This window comes from Vanacampus margaritifer, chromosome 5, assembly GCF_051991255.1.
Source record: "Vanacampus margaritifer isolate UIUO_Vmar chromosome 5, RoL_Vmar_1.0, whole genome shotgun sequence".
Taxonomy (NCBI): Eukaryota; Metazoa; Chordata; class Actinopteri; order Syngnathiformes; family Syngnathidae; genus Vanacampus; species Vanacampus margaritifer.
Genome location: NC_135436.1, coordinates 14,388,679 through 14,413,249, shown reverse-complemented (window position 1 = coordinate 14,413,249; position 24,571 = coordinate 14,388,679). Strand labels below are relative to the sequence as shown.

The 24,571-nt window shown below is 39.3% G+C and overlaps 1 protein-coding gene across 2 annotated transcripts in view; it reads right to left on the bottom strand.

Annotated features, from left to right (window-relative positions):
* Nucleotides 1–390: 390 nt before the first annotated feature.
* The window catches only part of grm5b (glutamate receptor, metabotropic 5b), a 60,795-nt gene continuing 36,614 nt past the window's right edge, over nt 391–24,571 (bottom strand). For both annotated transcript variants that reach the window (XM_077565265.1, XM_077565266.1), the window contains 12 exons: nt 21,927–22,162; nt 20,854–20,975; nt 19,179–19,303; nt 18,931–19,099; nt 18,549–18,675; nt 15,787–15,904; nt 15,411–15,597; nt 14,997–15,155; nt 13,872–13,997; nt 13,115–13,297; nt 10,633–10,799; nt 391–7,804 (listed from right to left, as the gene is read on the bottom strand). In XM_077565265.1, the coding sequence (XP_077421391.1) occupies nt 6,718–7,804; nt 10,633–10,799; nt 13,115–13,297; nt 13,872–13,997; nt 14,997–15,155; nt 15,411–15,597; nt 15,787–15,904; nt 18,549–18,675; nt 18,931–19,099; nt 19,179–19,303; nt 20,854–20,975; nt 21,927–22,162 (2,806 nt within the window). In that variant the 3' untranslated portion in view covers nt 391–6,717. The remainder of the gene's footprint in view (nt 7,805–10,632; nt 10,800–13,114; nt 13,298–13,871; nt 13,998–14,996; nt 15,156–15,410; nt 15,598–15,786; nt 15,905–18,548; nt 18,676–18,930; nt 19,100–19,178; nt 19,304–20,853; nt 20,976–21,926; nt 22,163–24,571) is intronic.

Genomic DNA, 24,571 nt, shown 5'->3' with positions numbered 1-24,571 from the left:
AACAACTATTACTGTTCTTCTTAGGACTCCTAAATCATTACCATAGGAAAATGCCTCTCTTCCCTCCACTGTGCTGGAAATCCGAATCCGAATCCATTATGTGTCTGTCAGAGTTCTTCGAAAGGGGGAGCGTTTTTACTTTGTTTTAGTTTTATTATACAGTAGGTAACTTGCCTCTATCACCGTTATATTATAAATATATAAATATAAATATTAAAGAGTGTAGATTTATTGTTTTATAAGAAACATCAGTACATTTTTAGGTCTGGGAAAAAAACATCCTTTAATATGGGTTGGAGGAATATTTTAGGCAGGTCAAGTGTTTTGACTCAACATGGTGTCAGGTGTGTTGTGAGCTGTGCAGAAGTGCAGAGAGACTCACAACAATGGCACAATGTGAGGACACTTTATTCTCGGAGAAAACCATTTCATGTCAGTTTGTTGTATTCTAGAACAATCTAAAGCAAGTTAGCCTCTAAAAATGTCAAATATGCTTGAAGCACACGTCCCACACACTCAGACCAGTGCGAATCAATTCCCTGCTCTACAAAGCCACTTAGAAATATACTGTAATTTTCATACAGCTTTAACCATATAATCTCAACATTTCACACTTTACAAATCCAAGGGGATATATGAAATAAATAACTAAATACAGTATTTAAATATAATTCCATCTTGCAGTGTCACAGACATATAGCATCAAATTACATTCTACATTTCCGTCATCAAAAAAACAATCAAAATGACAAAGCTTAAAAAAGCATTCCTAAAAATAAATCCTTAGAATATCAAATGGCAGATGACGAATAAACAATACAAGATTTCCTCAAATAAACAATACAATTCAATAGCTTTCATACATGTACAACAAGCTAAGCGCTTGTGAAAATACATCAAGTACATGATTTTTTTCACAGCAAATAGTATGTAAATCTTGCTCCAATGACTTCAAAATTTCAGAGTAAGGAACATAGCACTTTAAATGGGGGGTAGGGTTGTTGAAAATTGGCACCGTGTGGGAAACTTCATTTTAAGAACACCAGAGTCTGAGGATACGCACTTGACGCTTGATGTGCTTTCTGAACATCAATTAGCAGAGCGGTTATTATTACCATTTATTTCAGTAACAGTCATTTTGGTCCAGTGCTGAGTGTATGCAATTACTTTTTGCACAATTAGCATTCAGAATGACTCTGTATTTCTTCAAGTAACCAACTATTATCCCAAACTAACTGCTTGGTACATTGCAAAGATTGAAACACAACACAGCCAAGATGTGCTTTTGCTGCTCTCTGTTCACATCCCCGTGTTAGTGTTGCAGAAAAAAGAAATACACAAGACATTTGCCGGCAAGCTTGTCGAAATGAGCACCTTGACTACTACCTGTGATGAAGTTGACACGCACCAGTGTGCGGGAACGTGTAAACATCGCTTTCTAAAGGCAACATTCATATTCTTACTGGTAGCTCCACCATCAAAGAACGAGAATCTCATTACAATTGAAAGCGCAAGAATGACTGGAGGTTGTTTTGTGCTCAAAGCAACAACTATTAAGCATCTATTTGAAGATATGGATAAACATGATGAACTTTGTTTTTAATGCAAATAGTATTTTTTTTATGCCTACAACATGTACCAAAAAAGCTGGGATGGGGCAACAAAAGTCAGTTACACTTGCAAAGAATTTAGGGATGTCATCATCTAAAGTTTTTTAAAGATTCAGAGACTCTGTTTTTTTTTACACGTAAGTGGCAAGGCATAAAACCAACATTCAAGGCCCGTGACCTTTGACTCCTCAGATTGCACTGCATTAAAAACTCTACTATGCAAAGCGAAAGTCATATCAACACCCAGAAACGCCACCAGCTTCACTTAAATTGGGCACGATTTCATCAAAGATGGACAAACAAAAAGTGGAAAAGTGTGCTGTGGTCTGGCGAGTAAACATTTGAAATTTTTCTCCAATGCTTACAAAACACTACAGACACTTATGTTCATGCTTTATGGTTATGTACTCCGGTTATGTATTTCTGGACTAAAGTCTTAGAAAAACTTTCCGCTATTTTAGACTGTAGGATACCTTTATCTCCAAACTTGTGTTTGCTAGGTGACCTAACAACAACTGACTTACCACATAAACAATTTCAATCTACACTTGTAGCCCTTACTATCGCTAAAAAAACAATTCTTGTTAACTGGAAAAATAAACAAACACTGAATATCGACCAATGGTCTAACCTCCTCATAAATCACATTTTAATGGAAAAAATATCTGCCTCAAATAAAAACCAAATATCAAAATTTATAGAAACATGGTCTACGTATATAGAATTTTTTAACCTAATTCTGGTTACTTAATTCTGTCTGTTAGCGAGAGCCACCACATTGTGATAACTTACATTGATGTTTCTGCATTTGGCAATTTATTATTATATTATATTATTAGTATGGGATTTTTTTTTAATGGGCTTTAGGTGAACTGATGAATACACACACGCACGCACGCACGCACACACACACACACACACGCACATACACATACTCACCCACATAAAAAAATATAAAAAAATATTTAAAAAAAAATATATATATATATATATATATATGTGTGTATATGTATATATATGTATATATATTAAAAAAAAAACATTTATTAATTTTTTTTTTAATTTATTTGTTTTTTTTAAAAAAAAAAGGAGAGCAATGATGATGTCAAATCGAATGAACAATACTGAGCTCTCCTGGAAAAAAAAAAAAACCTTTTGGGGGAAATCATGGACGCCAAAGAGGAAAAGCATGGACGCTAGTGACGGCTAACTCGCATTCTCAAAGTGGGTAAGCCATCAAGTGTTAGTGTTGGTTTGTGTTGCATTGTGGGATTTGGTGGCCGTTATCCGGCTGCGCAGTCACGCAGTGAGACAGCGGGTTAACTTGCGTAGGTATGATACCAATCTTTAGGTGTTGAGAAAAGCTTTAGAAATTTCTATATACCTGTATGGGCGAGCGGTAACCATGGTGAATGTAAACAGTTAAGTATGTGAAAAAGCTAAAACTTCATTATGATTTGCTAGCGAACACAGCATGTTATTTCTTCGTGTGTTTTCAATTGTAAATATTCTACAGTATTTCTTTTGATCACACACACATAAACGATTACTATAACTTGTTTTTCAAGCTGGAATGGATTAATTGCATTTCTATTCATTTGAATGAGAAACATTACCTCAGATTCACACTGTGTTAAAACAGTAACTTGCACTTTGCCTCTCATAAATCCAAGTATAAGAGATTCTAATTGCTTAACATATACACTTTGCACCTGCAACTAAAATACAAACTCATTTGGCAGCAGCAGTATACACAAAATACAAAAATATTGTGGTTGGCATATTTAAGAAAAGTTTTGCCACCTCTGCCCTGGATTGCACTCAGATTCTGTCTTCACTCAGCAAACATGTACGCAGTCTTTACCTACTTAATATTCAGGACAACACTGCTAAGTCTTCATGTGTTCAGTCTTTTCCCTGCACTTCCTATCAAATGCCTTTCTGCATCTGTCTGCACGAAAAATTCTTAGGTCAGTCATATTGAAATACTGCTTGAACATGGACACCCTGAACATCTTTTTTGAAACACATGGGAAGAAGTTCATGAGGTCGATTGCTGCATTCCAGAAAATTCCAGTTTAAAATGGGATGTGCCCCAATTTCACTGAGATATGGTCCTGACAGACTACAATATATTTTATGAGCTATTTTAGTTGTACCATACTGTATATCTTCATTTAATCAGTTTGGTGAGCAGATTTTTTTTTTAAATGGTCTAAAATGTCTTAGAAGATTCTGTTTTCAGAACTGCTGAATACATCAAAAAAACACTTAACACTGCAGTTTGGGTTGAAGGAACTATCATTGCAATAGATTACAACCGGCTTTGTGTGCTTTTTCAACAGTGTTGTATATCAAGCAGCCTCCTGCTCATCATCAATGATTGTGCTAAAAGCAAACAGTTTGACATTACATAACCTAGAGATTGTTTTCCTCTGATCAGCAGATGAGCGCTTTTGGATTAAAAGTATGCACAAGGATTATCAATCCAATTCTTCGGAGTGCAGTTATAAAGATAAATCGAGCTACAGTTTTTGGTAGCAAATCGTATGCAGCCTTAAATCAAGGGAAATTTGCTTTCCCTTTCATTAATTGTAATTTTCTTTCTGATTAGTCACTTGATTTTTTTTTTTTTTAATATAGACTGATGTCACATTCTGGAGTCCGTGTAGGAAATGTGATGTGGGCATTGATCCTGTCCTTTGTCTGCTGAGGCAGCACAACAGTTCCACCCGAGGGGCTGATAACAAGCGGGTGGAGGGCTGAAAGGAGCGCACCATTCTCTCGCTTAGCACAGCATGACGACAGTCAGTGTCACTAGCATGTAAAGCAGCTCCTACCAAATCACACAAACAGAATTGGCTATTTTCTGGGTCATGGGCTGTTTCAGCATAAAACATAATGAAGATGATGATGCACAGACTGAAATGAATGGTCCTGTTTTTTCTTTGCTTCATTTTCAAAAAATATCTTGCATTTACAGTAGTGCAGCGTGAATAAGTGTAACTTTTACTCAAAGTTTATTACTGTCTTTAAACAATGCCATCCAAGGAGAGACCAAAGAAATGTCACAAAATAACCTCTCTGTCTCCTACACGCATTAATCCACAACTCATTCTTTCACCTTGAGCAGATTCTCTGTAAACACAAGGGTGTTTCTCGGCAAACTACCCCCAGAGAATGCAGAAGTATTTCTTAAAGTTGATTAGAAAATCCACTTAGACGTTTGTGTACTATTGCTTCCACAATGAAAATGAAAACAGAATGAGCAAATTGAAAATATCAAAATACAATAGAAAGACTTCAACATTTACTTTTTTTGTTTTTATGAAACCACATATTTACTAACAAAGCGTATAAGGTAGCCCCGCCGAAAACACTTTGGCACAATAACCATATCAAATAACGGAGATGTGTATTGGAATGTTCACTAACACATTCAGAGTGGTAAGCTCAGTTTCTGGAGATGTATTGTTTATTACTTATTTTTTTGTTGATGTGCAAGTCGTTGACAGGTAACAACAAGAGACCTTATATACTTGTCCGTGGTAGCAAGAATTTCATTTAACAATTGCATTGATCAAAATGAGAACGCTTACATTTTTTTCTCACATAATTGGCCTGAAGTGCTAACATTCATGCGGCAGAGAGGAGGATTTATCAAAGCTTCTCTTGCCACTGACTCGAGGGAATAATTTCAAGTTTGCACCTGTGCCACAGACTGACAGAAGCTAATGATGTGAACTTTTTCCCCAAAGAGATGGCATCGAATCTAATGAATTCCGTCAAATATTATGAAGCAGAGCGACACCGGTGTCCTGCTGTCACATTGTATAGAAATTTGTTGAAAGACTGCCGTCAAGCGTAACGTTGCGATTGAGGTCAGATTGTAGCCAATTAGCAACCAGATTTGATGTTGTCAAAAAAAAGTGTTTGTTGAGCCTCCTTCCCTGCAACCTGCTTTTTGATGCCGAACCTCAAGAATAGGGTGGACAGACATCCCAATTCCACGACAGTTGATATTAGGCAGGTGTCTCACCGGCATCCCGATTTTTGCCATGTGTATGTCAATCACGCAGTTGTCATAGCGATTGATATGATAAACCCATTTATGGGAATTTAACTGTTACATTTCTTTCTTTAATTTGCTTCTAAATTCATATTTGCTTCTCATTTGCATCCGCATCTAATCAGTAGAAGGCATGCTTTTATTATATGGGAACTAGCACTACAAGAAGTAGTGCTAGTTCTCTGCCAGCATGTTTCCAATGCGGGACAAGCGTGAGATAAAACTATACGGCCAGCTTGCAATAGCTGTATATTTTATTTTTCACCTAAATTGTAGCGTCCTAATTTTCAGTTGGAAAATTTGATCACCCTAACTGTCAATCAAGATAGCATTTAAATTAGCAAAATCAAAAACACAACCACCGGACACCAGATTGACTAGCGATTAAATTCGTTATGAATTACCTCTGGTGAGATTGTATATTTGATTTTCCGTGAAATTGCAGTTGTCCCGGTTTTTAATTTTGAAAATGTGGTCACCAAGCATCAAGTGAAACAGAACAACGATTTTGATTGTTTTGATGTAATAAAAAGATGGTTCTGTTCAAAACAACATACTGCAGCTGCGTGTTAACATGAAGAACTTCTGCAACCCATAACTTGTAAAATATTTACAGTTTGACTTCTTTTGTGCGTCACACACAGATTGCGTTTGACACAACGTGTACGTGTTGCGTACAACAGATCAGCTGTACAATTGATGTGCCCTTTGGGAGCTTTTAGTTGGTCCACAAGCATTTTCCTTTTGCCTGTTTCTCCTTAAGACAAGTAAAACACACCCATGGATGTATACGTACGGTACATACACGAGTGCACAATTGCTAGCTCTAATTAGCTGACAGCCATGTTAGCGTAAGGCCACAATCTAACCCTAATACATATTTTCAAACCACAATTTTCTCTTGTGGCCATTTCCCTTTCTGATGCAAGGAACCTCACTATGAAAATATGATTTCAAAGCACACATGTAAACACGTTTTCACATCCTCGGGGGGACGAATGGATTTCGGTTGATCCATCCACTTTTCTCATCTCTGCCTCACAGTGAAGAGGAACTCTGGCTGTAGTTTCTGAGATTTAGTCTGCTGTACCTGGGCGAAGGAGGCGATGGGGGAGGATGAGAGGGCACCGGGGGGAGACACAGATCTATATCAGACGCGGCAGAGCTACTGCTTGACGCCAGAGAGTCCCGGAAGGGCGACGGGGGAGTCAAAGCAATAAGCTCCTCCTCCAATTCCACCCTCCTCAGTGGGGAGTCCATGAGGCGGGTGACCAAGCCACCTCGCATGGGGGAGGGGGAAGGGGAGGATTGCGGGTGAGGAGGTGGAAGAGGGTAAGGCGAATGTGGAAGAGGGACAGAGTGAACGGGACAGCCAACCCGCCGGCCCAGGCTGGACTCCGCCATGGGGTGGGGCTGGACGTCGGCGTAGGTGGTGAGGATTGGCGGCGTGTGGATCTCACGAGGAAGAAGATAGGGGTCGGTGGGGTGCGGCGCCGGTGGCGAGTGTTTGTGCGCGTGGGGGTGCGTAGGAGAGGACAACAGCATCATGGTGTTGAGCTCGCTGATGTTGGCAGTAAAACGGTTCACCACACAGCTGATCTGATCCATCAGGTTGCTTTGGCACGCCACCGGGCGACCCTCCAAGATAATCAGCCGACCATCACTCCCGGCCACGACTGAGCCGCTGCTGACATGGCCGTAACTGCTGCCGCTGCTCTGGCTGCAGGTACTGCTGGGATACTTGGCACCACCTACCGACTGAGTCTCCTCCTCCAAACCGGCTCCGAGTCTCTGGCTCACCGTGCTGATCGGGGAGGGCGTTTGCGGACGATACGTGAGGGAGTACCGCTCCTCCGCTTCAGATAGGTCGTACAGGTTCTTGTCGGCGCCGGTGTCACTTTGGGAGGGCAGGGAGGAAATGGAGGGGAGGGAGGGCAGGGGCATGTGTGGAGGCATGTTGGCTCCTCCGCAGTAACGCTCCTCGGATGTCTTGGAGAAGGGCTTGATGACCGCCATCTGATTGTTCTCCTTCTTCTTGATGTGGAAGGACAGTCGCTGCCACAAGTGGTTCCCATGCGAGCTGTTGCGCTCCGTCTGGGCCCAAGACACTGATTTGCCGTTTGAACTGGAAGACAAGATCAATTTGTCATGTTTCGGTTCTGTGGGGGTTGGGTTTTTGTTTGTTTTGGGTATTCTTGTTGTTTTTGTCTGTGGTTGGTGTTTTTTGTCTTGTGTTCCTGGTTTCCTCCCTTGTCTCGTTATGTCTAACCACGTCCACCTGTGTGTGCCTTCCCTTCCCCAGGTGTGTCTCATTAGTGTTGGTGCATTTAGTCAGTTGTGTTTGTCAAGTTGGTGTGGGTGCATTGCCTATGTTATGTGTGGAACTTCATTAAAAAAAAAAAAAAAAAAGAAAATAATAAAAATGTGTGGAACTTTGTGCGTCAAGTCGTCTTTGTCACAGCTAACCATGTCGTCATCGTCACAGCCAAGAAGCCATATCCTCAGCCAAGTCAAGTCACTCCACAGCAAGTCAAGTCAAGGCAAATCAGGTCCTGTCACGCCACGCTCGTTCCAGTCATGGCAACCAGTCTACTCACATCCCGTCCAGTCATGGCAACCAGTCTACTCACGTCCCATCCAGTCATGGCGACCAGTCCACTCACATCAGTCATGATTGTCTGCTCACCTTTCTCCCTATGTTTCATTAAAGTTTCTCATATTGCACTTTATTCCTGTCTCATTGCCTTGCTTCCCCGCATTTGGGTCCACCATCACTCAACCATTCACGTCCTACATGACACAATTTAGACTAGACTAGAAATGGGAATGAGATTAAAAAAAAATATATAAACTATTGTGGGGGTGCTTTAGTAGACCGAAACAATGAACGCAACACAGAATTTATGAGGCAAATGTGATATTTAAAAAAAATGTTATTGGCAAAGTTATGTGAATGCAGCACTACTGGCTTTTCCAAGAACTAATCAGAGTCCGGCAACCTAAAATGCTATCAATATGACAAGATTGGCATAGATGTTGTTAAAGCTGTCCTACCCTATGAAACACACACAGCAGTTTTGAGGTTGGTTTCTCAAGAAGCATTGCCTGATGAACTTGTGAGTCAGCCAGCCCTCAGAAGAGCTCTCAGAAGACCGACAATTAAGAATGACTAACTTGCATGAAGCTGTTTCAACCAGTTAGGTTCACATATTTCACATGCTTCAAAAAATATATATATTATGTTCTGTAATAAAATGGAAGTGTATATTGTAATTGCTTGTGGTATATTGTTGTGACTTGGATGAAGATCAGATGCCATTTAATGACCAATTTTAGGGATGTTCGATACCACTTTTTTCAGACTGATACCAGTACTAGTACTCAACTCTTGCGTAGTCACAGATACCAATACCACTAGTACTTTTGATACATAAAAAACAATGACCGATCATTTTAAAGTATATACTGTATCTCAAAACAGCATTTCCCTTGAAATTGCATGAAATGAATGGCAATCTAGTTCCTGATCGTAAAACATCCACAAGAAGGTGGCCAATACTGGTATCGGCCGCCATTGCGAGTACTAATACCTTGAACTAAGGGAGAGTCTTGGCCTGACACCGATACCTGGTATCGGTACTCGCCCATCCTTGACCAATTTAGGCAGAAATCCAGATAATGCCAAATGACTACCGTACTTTTTGTTGCAACTGAAAAGTCTGGTTAAATTAATGAAAACAAATATAAAACAAAACAATGAAATCTTTTTCTAAATATCCAAGCTAATATGTCAGCCTTTTCATCAAATCAATAAACAATAACAGATTTGGAATTGGAGGTGAGCAAGGGGAGAGTGTAAATAAATAAAAATACGTTCATATACTCAGATGCACTTCAGATGGTGTTCATTCTTCACTTTCAGCGGCTCTTTTACGTTCCATTTTACGCGACTATCCCCTTTATATCAGTCACGTTCTGTCCCCTGCACTTGTCTTTCTCTGATCCTTTTGTCAGATTAATTAGTGTGACTAATGTGCAATGTCATTTTGGATGAAGAACTCACCTTTTCCCAGGGACATACATATGCACACGTTGTAATAAGCTGACATAATCACACTAACAATATGCTGCTCACTAATTGCATGTTGACACAAAAAAGGATGTAGGAACCGAGCAGAAATATAGCGTGTTGCAATTAATAAATGACAGCTGCAATTGTTTTAATTTATTGAATGCATCTATAATGTTGATTGTAATAGTGAGTGTAGTAAGCAAAGCTCTTCAAAAAATTCAAATGTCAGTGTCTGTTTCTTTGAGAAACTTCCTTCACTCCCTCTCATATCTTGGCTTTCTATCTGTATATGTCGACATGACAGCATCTCAAAGGCACCATCCGAGGACCGGGGTACAACCCCATGCTGATTTCCACCAACAACTCTAAAAAAAGAGGACCCAAATAGACGAAGATGTGCGGAAAAGAAGAAAAAAACAGGAGGGAAGCGCTTCTGACATTTCTCATAAGAGCGTGATTGAAATCTTGCTCGGCAAGCCGGGTGGGTGAGATGATGTAACCGGCTGAGAATTGAGACTGCTCTCTTTTCTCCCCTTTTCTGTGGCTCTCTGCCATTGATTATTTGATCCTTTGCTTATTGCTTTAGATGACAAGACGACGGCTTTAAGATGTCCGTCACACAACATGCCATTTATGTTCTGTTTTCTGCATCTCTCCTCATTCTATTCATCTCTTTCTGAATGCACTGATTTTGCTGTCCAATCCCCCCCCCTTTCTTCCCTTCTACTCAATTCATTCCCATCCCTGTCTTTGTGGCGTCCCCATTAGCCAATTATCTGCAGTTCATGTTAGGGTCAGAAGAACAATCGAGCAGGGGGCTTCAGTAAATCAATCTTTCGGAGAGCTGAAACACACACACACACACACACATTCACACCTACCTGAGAGTCTCTGCAGTGGAGCCTCTGCGTTTCCACAGGTTAACCAGACTAGACGAGCGGCTAGCAGCTGAGGATGATTTGCCATCGCCCACATGCATGCGCACCACTGTACTGGTGGTAAAGGCACTGCGCACGTTTCGCTCTGGTTTGGCCAGAATGATGTACACCTTTTAGGACAGAAAGTAGAATATATGTTCACCTAATGATGGGGTGAAGATTTCATTGAACCTGTTCAAAGACCAGTACTTGAAATGTATTTCAGTTGTTCCCCCCTCCCCCTCCCCACTAATTCATTTACTTCTTTTTTTTTAAACCAATAATTCCTCACTAGAGGAAAATCATTTTTACTCAGTGCATCATACGCCATTATGGACTCTATATTCAAAGACAGTGAGTGTAAAAAAATAACACATCCTGATATTTTGGTTCATATCTTTACAACATGCTGGGCATTCCGACATACCAAAGGTGTTTCCTTTGACATGCACAATTGAGAATTTGTTGGCTGAAAGTTGACTAAACTTTAGGCCTTCTTGAACCATGTCTAAGTATTGGCACAGGTAGTGTAACACAATTTTGGTGAATTTAATCGAGATGCAGGCAGGCAATTTCTCAAGTCTTTGAATATGTGTCGTAGATTCATAAATATGTCAACAGTGTGCATCAAAGTCTCTGAATCATTGCAGAAATCAAATAATTGAACTCTTTAATGTTATTACTATCATCTTTGTGTATTTCTTATGGCTGTCAGTTTAATGCGTTAATTATATTAATGCAAATTAGTGCGTTTAAAAAAATAACGCAATTGATCGTCAATGCGCAAGCATTTGAAATTTGGCTCATTGAGGGACCCGTAGGCTTTAGTGGCGCGCCACTACGAGCAGTGACAAACAGCAGACATGGACGTGAGTGCAGCACAGGAGAGCGAGGCAAACTTACTTGGACCTAAATCTCACAGAGCCGTCATTTTGACGGTTCTATTCATTTCAATGTACATCTTTCAAGTCACCGGGACCCGCGGGGTTGCGCCGCTGGGCTTCCGTAGTTGGCGCTGCTGGGATACTGCCATTCAGCACGTAGGATTTTGGCTTTGGATACACGCTAGATCGCCATAGAAAATAAAAAACTATACTACAGAGGAGACTTTACAGCTACATTCTGAGACGAAGCCGACAGGGAGTCTGATGAATCACGATGAGTGGTACCAAGATCGCTCGGGAGTTCCAGACAGCAAGCCCGAACAAGACCAGCTCACCCCCCGGCTAAAATGTGCCGTACCCGCTCCAATGGAAGTTGCGACGTAGTTCAAGGTATAGTAAAAGCTTATAGTAAAAAAAATAGGCTGTTAGATGTGATGGGTCATGATGTTTTTTGGGCAATACAAGCCTGATAATCGAAATCAATAAAGGTCCACCACCCGTCTGCCTGAGAAAAGCAAGAGAGGGGCTTTATTAGATACTTATTATTAGTTCAGATGATCTTTTAAAAAATAATGTCTGGCCTAATTGGTTTATTTATGTGCTTAAACAATTTCTTCAACAAGCACTTCAACGATAAAAATGTGGATTTCAAATCTTCTCTTTTTGGTAATTTGATTAGTCATCCACTACAATTTTGTAATGTCCTAGAATTCAAATTCTTTATTTGGGGACCTCTAGTAGATATGAGATTAAAATATTAATTAATAAAAAATCCTGTAATTAATTAGGTGAAATTTTCTGACAGCATTAGTATTTTTCAAATCATCCCAACGGCCACAGCACAGCCATTAAACACGGCCACTAACGATCACGGGGCAATGCAGCCTTCTACCATTTCACGGACTGTGCACATTTCGCACACTGATTTCAAAGCGAATGAGTGTTCACGTTCGCCTTGGCACAAAGTGCCCGTTTTACACTGCTGCTTGCATATGCAAAAATACCAAAACAAAGTCTCACCGGCCCCTGTGCAGATTTAGATCGCATTTCGTGCCAGACTTGCGCTGATCACAAAAATAGACTCCTATATCTATTACTAAAACTAAATAACACTCACTGACACAACACAAATATGATTCATTATTATTATTATCCATATTAATGCACAGTTGGTGTTTGGCGAGCACTTATCAAACCTTGAATTATTCACAAAGTAATCACCATCATAAATTGATAGTATGAGTGTATGATCACGTACTGTATAATCACACCACAATGAGAAGTTGGTATCATGCTACATTTTACAAAAGGTGCCATTGCAATGTATCAGATTTGCTGCATACATTGCCCATCTAAATCATCATATTACACTATTGTCACTATCATTCAAATTTCAATTGTCTTTCTGGGGGAACTTAAGAGGGAAGGGACATTTTCACTTGTGTCATTGTATACTATCCAAAAATTGAGTAAATTGGAGACTATCCATTTTCAGTACCACGTATCCTCACTACCAAAAGGTCAAATGTAGAAAATACCTGACAGGTTACCGATGAACTTACCTTTGGTACAAACATGCAGCAAAGGGCCACTGTAGCGCTGAGGCTGACACTGAAGCACATGGTGATTATTTTGTAATTGGAGCCAAAATAGATGGGAACGAAGGCCAGCCATATAATGCAGGTGGTGTACATGGTAAAGGCAATGTACTTCGCCTCATTGAAATTAGCAGGAACGTTGCGGGTCTTGAAGAGAAACACAAGCATGAACAAATTACTTTTTGTTATTGCTTACTTGATTTTGCCTTAATTGAGCCACATTAATTAAGTCTAGACAATGAATTCGGGCAAATTCTGTCATTATACATTAGGAATGTTAATGACCAAGCACAGCCCATGGCACTGAATGGTTTAGTGGTTTTGTTTTTTTCTTTTCTTTGCACTTGTGCTTTCAAGGTCTGGAGAAAATTGATGGCCGCAGGGCACAAATAATCAAACATGGACTTTAATTTGCATTTGGAAAAATCCCATTTCCTTTATTGGTTGCGATTAAACACCCAACACCATTTCAATTCTTTTTATTGGGCTATGTGAGTTTTCTAATATAAAAAGTAAGAGTTCAAACACGACATACTTCAAATAAGACTTCACTATGACTCCAACGTTAATTTTTAGGTCATAAGTTAGATTTTTCATGTGAAGATGTTTATTATTCCACTAAATCTTATTTTCAACCTAAATTATAGAAAAGCAGCCGAGTTATCTAAAAGCTTATTCAAATTGTACATACAACATGACAACAGGAAGGACAAGTTATTACCTTGAAGGCATAGAAGGTGCAGCTGAGAATGAGCAGGCCATTGTATCCCAGAGGAGCAACCACACCCAAGTTATTGGTGTTGCATATGAGGTTGACTTGACGGATGCTGGGGTAGTCATGGATCACCTGTGTGAGCGGGAAGAAGAGATCAACTATTTCCAGGTATTAACATCCGGATGTTATACACAACTTAGAAGACTGCAAAAGCTTTGTCTAATCAATTTCAATAATGCTTCAGAGGGTTCGATGCACACTGTTGTCATAATGAAATACAATGACATCTACCACTGACTGCCTGCACCTCAAACGGATCCACCAAAATTGCTTTACACCACCTGCACCACAACTTAGACCTGCTTTTCATCTGGTTTAGTCTACTTTCAGTCATCAAATTGTCCGGTGCCCTTCGTCTGCCAGATCAACCAGGAGAGTGCAGAGCTGTCTGTCAAATTCCCAAACACATTAAATAAGAGTTGAACCTCCATGTAAATGATGATATGCCACCAAAGTGTATGTATGTCGCCTATGAAAATAAAACCCCAAGTGTTAAAATACTTTTTCTTACCTAAAAATTTAGTTACAAATAATGTTCTTCTAACTCATACAAATGCCCAAATCTAAAACAGAGGATACATTCAGACATTCAGTATCCATTGTTTGAACATATGACACAACTGGACAATAATAATCCAATAGCTTGCTCAATTGATTAATGGGTGAGGTCAAACCCAAAGCAAAATACCAGTAGCTGCAGAAGAGAATTGTTCAACTGCTGGAGAATACGTACTACACTTGACTGACTTTGGGAGAAGACTAGTTTTTAGAAAATGAAATAAATAAATAAAAGAATAAATAAATAAATAAATAATAAATGATGTATTTGTTGATTGATTGATTTGAACATTATGTCAAATGTAATGAAAAGTGACTATTGAAAAGTTATGTTAAAAGTTCAGTCTGTCTTTAAATACCTAGAAAAGTGCTTTTAACGTGATTAATTATTATTACTATTAGTAGTAGTAGTAGTAGTATAAATCAGTGAATTGTGTGTCGTTCAACGCATGTGTCAAAACTGCAGCCACCTGTTTTCAAGAAAAGAAAAAAAACAGAAAGGACGACCCTCACCTGGGGTGGCTCCATGAGGAAGAGTGCTACAATGATGCTCAGTTGTAATAGTATGAGCAGGAAGGCAATGATGAGTTGAGCGCAGGCAGACATGAAACGAGGCTTCTTTGTACAAATCTTTTTCTTGCTGCCTGCCAGGATCCGTGCAATGCGGTTGGTCTAGAAGCACAATGCAAATAATATCAAGTCAGTTTTAAGAACATGTCCACTCACGTTTTCACTGACCCGTCTGATTTAATCATCCCCATTTACTTCATGATCAATCTGTGCCATATACAATACATCATTTTGTATTGTTCTCTCCAGAATCTGGAAATAATTTGTACATCGCCCCTGTAGACCAAAAGGAACCAAGACGGGAAAGCGTAGTCCAAGGGTGTAGACTGAATAGCGCAGCACTTGTCCAATCCTCACCTTAGTGACCAAAGCAGAGTAGCTCATGGCAGGTGACAGACCAATTCCCAAGCGTTGGAGGTAGCAATGGATGACGTGTGGTTTGGCGATGAGGCTGAAGGTGCACAGGTAACCCAGGCAGATACCTGCCAGTATTATATAGCAGAGCTCCCTGCTGGAGGATTTCACCACAGGAGTGTCCCTAAACCTAAACGGAAGGAGAATACTTTACATACATTCTATAGGTAGTCAGAAGATTGTGCATGTTGATGAAGAACATTTAATTTGTTTTTATTGGTACCTTCTATATTTTCTTACCATTTCATTTTGCAATTGATTAATGTTACATTAATAGAATGTGAACGGTGTGCAGGACACATTGTCTGCGATTTGTTACCTAATGAAGACGGCAGTGACAAAGAATGTGGCCATGAGCCCAAGGCAGGCGAATACGACGGCAGCGATGGGTTCGGGGTCTCCCCATCGGAGGTACTCCACCGGGATTGGATCACATCCTGGTTCAAGAAGAAACATTCATTTAGCAATTCATAAGGAAAGTTTTGCGGTCACTGAATATGATTTATTTTTTTATCTACGTACTGTTGTTTAAATATTGTATCCCTTTTTCCAAAATGTCAATCGTATTGTGTAAGTCTTTATTTCCAAACTCTGTCGTCACTTGAGCTTAATTATCAGCAGTGCCATGCCAAGAAGAGCCATTAATTAAAGGGACAACGGTAATTATGGTCATTCTGCACGGTTGCTGAAATTATCCATCTAGTGTGGATCTACAGTAGAGCGGCAGCAGCAGCTGCATACGTCCGTCAATCTGTTTTCTCGCGATTTCATCTTGCTTGCTCAGATTTTCAGTCGCTCGCACGAGCCATCCATGGTTGTCATTGCTTTCCCATCTGCATAGTCATCATCATCATCATCATCAGGCACACAAGCTAGCGGCGAGTTTGAGCGAATCAGTGTAAGGTTTTGTGTGTGTACATAACGTTATACATTTCAAAAGTTTTTTTTCTTTTTTAGAGAAAAAAGTTGGTCACCTTTTTCCGTTAAGTAAAACGTCACTTCCTGTCCCTTCAAATATGGTGCTGAGCTACGAGGGTGGCCTAAAAAATTTAGCTCACTAGTACACACCCTGCGCTCCAAAACCAAACACGCGGCTGTGGTGCGATCGATCCCCGAGTTTGGTGGACGCCGTGGGTTACACTACATACACAGGTCCGTCCATCGCCAATGCGCATCCACAGGGAGGTCTGAGTATCAATGCGTAGGAGTGGCTGGATAGATGACATAGCCATTAAACTGCTTGTGCTCCATTTGTAAATCAGGTGACTTTAACTAGTTGAAAGTGAAGGTTATATGAACTGCAATGGTTACTAAAAACAAAAAAATATATAAACATTTCTTGAGTACATTTAATGCATGCCTTTATTTTTTTTTTCTCAACTCGATACACTGTCTAATTAATTGCAGAAAGACAAAAACTGAACAGTCACTAAAAAGACCTCCTTTCCAGGCGCGCACACGCACACACAAAATAACATTAGAGGCCTTCAAAAGGAAGGTTTTGGAGGGATACGTCAATACTGCATAAGATTTAAGACTTCAAATGCATCCAAACTTTGGGACTCTGGAACTTCACTGACCAGAGAAGAACCCCAAAGCCAGAAAGTAATCCTCTCTTTCTGCTTTTTTCACTCTCCCTCCCAACCGCTTCAGTCTGACTCCATTTATCTCCTTTTCTCCCATTCTCTGCTCCATTTTTTTTAGTTGAAGCCACTTTACTCAACCGTATTTTCATGTTTTGTCCTTTATTCACTCTAACACTCTCCTATTCATTGTCATGGTTTTCATAGCAACTACAGAGCAGCCACTGCCTTCCTACCTCTCTCAATTGGCTTTTCATCTTTAGCTCTCCCGCTCCTCATTTCTTCATACACAGTAAATTCTGTAGAGTAAATCTTACTCTAAACATAATCTATTTATAATAATATATAATTAATTTATACTTGGAAGAAAGTAAAAAATAATAATAAAAAGGCACTCAAGGGATGAGGAACAAACCCACAACTTCAGGTTGGGGGACAGCCAATCTACTCCCTGAGCCATGCAGGTCCTACTCTAGTTAGTATATCACTGGTCAACTGGAATATTAACTATTTTGGTCTTCTTTTGGATATAAGCAAACATTAGGAGTGGCATAGCTCAGATGGTAGAGTGGCAGTCTCCCAAGCTGTAGGTCGTGAATTTGTTCCTCAACCTTTGTGTAACTTTTTTATTGTTATTATTTAAAAATAAAATTTAAAAAATTGTAAATTTAAGTCAAAATCTCTCCTTGCAAAATCGGAGTGAAAAGTCTTTGGGGTTTTTTCATGGGATCGGCAAATTCTCTCGTACACAGTAAAAATACTTTTACTCTCTTCCAATTGTAATTTTTACTCTGTTTAGAGTGGGACCAAATAGACTCTGTTTAAAGTCAAATTTACTCTACAGAATGTACTGTGCAGTGTTGGTGATAGTGCTCATAGTGCTCTTTATATTGGATTCTGATGGCATGGGATCGTTAAGATCCACACTTATCTCGCTACATAAGGCAACCTAATAATTCAGTGCAGTGCATGCAGTTCCTCATCCTTGTGCACAATAACCACATGTGGCCAAGTGTAGAGCACAATGGGGGGAACACAAAACCCCTAATGACACCATCCTTTGTGCTTATCTTTTATTCTGTGAAATATGCCTGCTCCACTAAGTGAGGAGGCTTCCGTCTCTGCCATTGAGGCTCAATTTGAATTTTCAGCAGGTTTCTATTCATGTTTTAATCATTGCATGGCAAGCAGCATAATGAGCTGCTGAAAGAATAACAAGGCAATATTCATTCGCTTCCAAAGCCGTGGAGTGGAAATACATTTTCACGGCGGCAAAAATACGTTTGCATCGAGAGCTGCTTTAAATGGAGAATAATTAAAACACTGGTGATCATGTTGGCAGCAAATTAAAAAGAACCAGGCGGCAGTGGAGGGTGATGAACATCGAGTAATATGAAGTCATAGCTAACTGCAACAGCAATAAAATTTAATTATAGGGAACGCTGTTTATCTGTTACATCTGTGAAACTGTGAAATACAAAATGCAGGGACTACTAACCTGTGAGGTCATCAGTGGGCCAGGAGCCAAGGTCACAAGCTCGGCAGGTGTACTCATCAAACACAAACTCATTTTCTTTACAGGGAGTACACGTCCAACAACAGCTCACCTCACCTTTACGGATCACCTTGAAAGGAAGCCACATACAGTACATTACGGTTACGGTGTCACTTTATGTCAACATACAGGACAGATCAATTTCAGCCAGCTGTTCATATACAGTATATGTATTTTGTTGCTAAAAAGTAATTGCAATAAAAATATAATTTATTCATTCTTGTGCTCAAATAGCTCAAGCCATCAACTGGCATTTCACTCAGCAAGAAAGCATTTGTCCCTTTTAAACCAGGGTTATTGATTACCGATTGATCAGTCACATTACCTTAATCTGTCCTTTGGCGCAGGGTTCACTACAGACTGACTTGATGACAACATCCTTGCTTGACCATATTTCGTCATCGTCTATTTTCAATCCACGGTTGTCCCAGCTGCCCACATTAATGTAATCATAGTAGTCCTTTCCCATCTTCTTAAAATTCATGATTTCGTACCTTTAGACAAAAGTATGAAGGGTGCAATCTCTCAATCAAACACACGCAAAAAGTTCATGACATTTCACTTGAACAATACCTGCCAGGCGAGTCTCCATTCTCATCAAAAAGGATTCCCTCCCCAGATACTCCAGTAAAGTTCGTTTTCATGAGGAAGTCCAACAGCGTAGCGCCATCAATAGGCCTCATGGCATCACACAGGCCCTTTGAATGCAAAAACAGACACACATCTTAGCAACTCATTTGCTCCCAAAAACGTATAAATACGTTCGATTTTAAATATTGCCATGCTCCCAAAGACGTATTTATATGTTGTTGTTTTTAATGGGTTTTTTTTTATGCTAGAGCATGCAGAAGGCTTTAATGCAGCCTCTGAACTGAAGAGAATGTTTGAAGCAATGGTAGTTATTACAAAAATGGCCAGCAGGTGGCAGCAGAGTATTAGAGATCAACCAGGGCCATTTTGCAAAATGCTATCCCCCACTGTTTGAAACAGATTTGTGAATAATGATGAAACTCCACTATATTCTAATGCTAATTCCTGCAAAACGGAAACAGACAGAAATATACTTTTTTTTCCTGATGAAAGAAGAGACTCTAATCTTTCTTTTGGTAGTTCCGTGTTTTTATAGCAATTGTGCACAATATTCTGTGGGCCTTGCTAAATCAGTCGAAATCCAGTAAAACAGATGGGAGCGAAGGGGGTTGCATCTGTTAAAATGTCTGGGAGTGAATGAGTTAATGACCTGACTCACAGATACAGAAGCTTAATTTTGACCTACACAAAATTTACTATTCCAGCAGCCGGATTATATTTTGCGTAAAAGGGCAAACCAAATCATACAGTAACTACACACCATGTTTAGTCAATCAAATAATATTGTGGAAAATTAAAACAACCAGAATTTGTTCAAAAATTTTCCCCAGTATTTGCCTAAAAGAACTGCCCACCCATTTTATCATAGTATAAGTATTGTAAAAGTGAGGTCAAATCTTTTTATTATTCTTGTTGACTGAAAGCAAAAGTTTGGACATCAAAACATGATTACTAGACAAGAGATCAACATTTCCTATTTTAAAGGGGAAGTCAAGCCCAAATTTTCTTTACAGTAATATAGCTATGTTCTGTAGCTTGCTACATTGCCAAGAATATTATTAGCATTGTCAACAACAAAAAATATTTTTGCTTGCTGTGGTTTACAATTTAACTTATTTTCCAAATAATCTATTGAAATGGTGAATTTAAATATTTGTGTTTACACCGTATTGTATTCAAAATAAAACTTGCAATGTTTTGAATGACAGTATTTGTAATGTGTTTTACATTTATTTTAGCAGTAACACCAATAACCATCACTTTGGTGATCAGACCCTATTTTTCAGACTTTAAGTCACACAATTTTTCATCGTTTGACTGGTCCTGACACTTATACTCAGGTGTGACTTGTATATATTAAATAAGAACTCAGACTCGCACCCAAAATCTCTGTTCCCAACTCGTGTTAACGTCAGCAAACGAGTTCCAGTTGGCTCCGAAACGTCTGCTTTTTACTACAGAGAATATATATTTTTAAAAATTGTATTGCTTACCTTAACTAAATTGACCGGTGCAAAATTTATAGTCAAAAAAATACGGTAAACGTAATCTGAAAATTTCATACAGTTTCATTTCTCCATGTATGCACCCTGTAACTGTCTTACAGTAGCTAATCATTCAGCTGTGTGTTTCTATCATCCATCAGAACAGCACCTACCTGATAGCCTGGGCAAAGTGCCCGTTGCATGTTATGCAGGCCATATGCCATCGAATAAATGGCATTGATGACGAACCCCATCTTAGTGTCCTGCGCATACTGCTGCTGGAGAGATTCTTGCTCTGCACAAGTGGGGGATGGGGCGTGGGGGTGTTGTTTGAAGAAAATTGTAATGAGAAAGGCAGCTAGATGACAATAACGCTTGATTTAATATTAACCTCCGTATATTGTATGAATTGCAAAAAAGGTTTTCTTTTCCAACATCAAAGACTGCCTCTCGTTGCTTCTTAGGAGCCACTTCGGCCTATCTCATTTCTTTCTGTCTCCTGTTCATTTGGATTTCATATCCCATTTCATTAGAATACAGGAGACGTGATCCCTTTGAAGTTGTGCTCTCACAATAGTTTACCTATGAATGCAGCCAATGAAACAGAGGGGAGTGGGAGGACCACAAAGAAATAAAGGAGGCTGCTGCCAGAGCCACAAAGGTGACTAGTTATTGTAAAAAGCCTCTCAATGAAAGTCTTATTCTGAATATGGCCTGACAAAAACAACATAATCAATTTTCCTCTAATGGAACACGCAGATATATTCACATATCAATACATAAACACAAATATATGTTTGTTCGCTGTTTAGCAAGGCCATTATAATCACTTGTACAAACTAGAGATCCCAAATGAGTTGTGAGGTTTTCTGCCTTAAATATGCTAGTTTTAGTTGACACTGTCAGAAAGGTATCGATTTAGCAGTTTCTTTACTATTGTGAGCTTTAATATAACTCCAATATTGGAGTGAAATATAAGATACCTATAATATACACTATTAGCTATTAGCCTGGCTAATAGTGTCTATTAGCTATTAGCCTGGCTAATAGCTAATAGTGTCTATTAGCTATATCAGGTGTCTATGGTTTCCTCCATTTTTTTCCCCGATTGTAAATTAATAAATAGACTGGGAAATATGAATATACAATAGGCTTTGTTCATTATGGCGTTGCTTAAACAATAAATCATGTGATGACCGAAGATGTTTACCAATATTATGCATCAATTACGGCTGTCGCTACTTACTGCTACAGGTACGGTTGTACTTGTTGTTTTCCTGTGGGTGACCCCTCAGTCGACAGTGGAAGCGATGTTGCCAAAATTCTGTAAACCAGGGGTTCCTGAAGTTGTTGTCAGGACGTAGTTTAAGGTAGTAGTCATCGAACCACTTCACGTCAGCTGACTGAAGCTTTATGGTTATGCCACCGGCGGCTTCCTTCACGTAACCATCTGTCACATCGTACCTGTCCGCCCATCCGTCACTGATGAGACAGAACATATAACATTACTATTAATTATAATTTATGTGTGCATGTAATTATTGTATGATTCCTACTATTATAAAATCCTTCGTTGTAGATAGCACATTCAAACAACGGATTCCTCTGACAATACATAGACTACCATCACTAATAAAATCAATTAGTGAATGGCTACTTCTGTGGTATTGACATTCCTAATGCTGACATTATTAAGCAGCCAAGAGGCCATGTTATGAAAGATTTGCATTTACTGTTCAAACAGTTTAGTTTGAATTGAAGTAGACTGACAGAGATATGAAATTTGACAGTTGTCTCCCAGCTTGAGCTTTGTGAGGGCAAATATTTGTTTGGGGGGAAAAAAGGTATTTTTATAACACAGTTTGTGTCAGCTGCCGCAAGATGTAAAGGCTACATTGACGTCAGAACAATTTACTTGATGAGCTACAATGTAAACCTGACAGTGATTCATTTATTCCCTTAATTAAACCTAAAAAATATAGAGAAAACGAATGACCGTGTGTGGTGGCTCTCTTGCATTACTTTGTAGCCGAAACATCACCAAAATACAAATACGCACACACCAGCCTGGGATAACGGGTCAATTAAGTATTTTGGCATCAGCTCAACACCCAGACTGCAGTAAGATGAGTATAATGCTCGAAAAACACACACAGAGATTGTTGTGATACATCATCACAGTTTGTGGTATTTTATGAATATTTGTGTTGACTGTTTTCCAAAGATGCACAGATGGTCCAGTGAGTGAATGAGAAAGACATTAAGAAAGAAGCGGAAGTGCACAAATATATTCTCCCTTCACAGCTACACAACATGGCCTTAAGCGAGTCAATCCTACACTCTTTTTGCTTCCTCTATTTTTTCCTTCCCTCCTTTCTTTATTCACCTCCTTTCATCTTATCATTCCCAAATGTCTTCTTTTCTTTTAAAATTACACATATTTTACTGACAACCATTATTCATGTATTTGGTATTTTTTTCATGTTTCTTGTTTTCCTTTCTTGTATTCTTTGCTCCTTCACATCTTCAGAGAATGAAGGTCATTTTCTCTTATATATATATATAACACAGTCCGTCTTGTCTGCACATACGTATGGAGTCTCCTTAGTCCATCCATCCATCCATCCATTTTCTTGACCGCTTTTCCTCACAAGGGTCGCGGGGGTGCTGGAGCCTATCCCAGCTGGCTTCGGGCAGTAGGCAGGGTACACCCTGAACTGGTTGCCAGCCAATCACAGGAGTCTCCTTAGTATCTTCAGTAAATAATATTGTTTCTCTCCCCCTATTTTCCATCTATGTGGTTAATTTGGCCTTCTGTCCCTGAGCTGTGGCCATAAATCAAAGTCGATGACATGTCTGTCATCTCCAAAATGTTTAATTGTTTAAAAATAGAATTAAAAAAAAAGATCAGTAATCACATCAGTAAGACCTTGTTACCCGTAAAACTGGAGTTTAAGGTTTTAAGTTAGGTTAAGTAAGTCTTTTTTAAGTTTCATCAGACTGTGTGGGAAAATTACGTTTAAATGACCAATTGCGTGGCTCATGGAATAATTCATTGCACCACAACAAGGCTTCCCGAATCTGAGGAAACAGTAATTCAAACAGGGCAGTGCTCCAGACTGCCCCTAAATGGTCACATTATGATGCGACCAACTTGGACAGCCTGGAGAAGAAAAAGCTCGAACGGGAGATGGAGGTAGCATGCATAAGACCTGATACACTAAACCAATCAGAGCGATGGCATCAGCACTGAACATGATCCTGAGATGCTGGATACATCATTAAGCCCTTCAGAAACATGGTGCGCTTCAATCAATAAAATGTCTATCAAGCAGGCCCCCCGATGACCCCAATCATTTACTCACGCTTCCTTTCACTGCTCTGAACCGACAGCTGTCTTCAAGATTTACCTACTTAGCTTTACTATCACTGTACGTACTCATTAAAAATTGTGACCTAAACCTTTTGTTAAAGGTTCTTTAACCACAACTATATCTTGTTAACTTTTCCCAATGAAGATATGGATTGATTATAGATAACGGATTCGGTCTTGCAACAAAGCAAAATGTGAGAGTTAAGGAAAACATAAGCCTTTGCATAACAGTGTTCTGTTGTTCACAATGAAAGAAAGAATGGATTTGTGGAAAAAGAAAAACGACTTTGTGAAGACTGGTGGAAAGAAGGAAGAATGAAAAGTACTTGCACAGAGACAAAACCAAAATGAAGACGCTAAGCTAAGTAATCAATCTCTCACACTGATAATAGTGTAGTTTTTTTTTTAAGTTCTCTCATTCACAATGTCACATTAGGAACTGCAGCTGTGCGTTTCTTCTTTCTTGTTTCCTAATAATGTCATATTCATTGTTCTTCCTGTGTTGTTCACCTTTATGT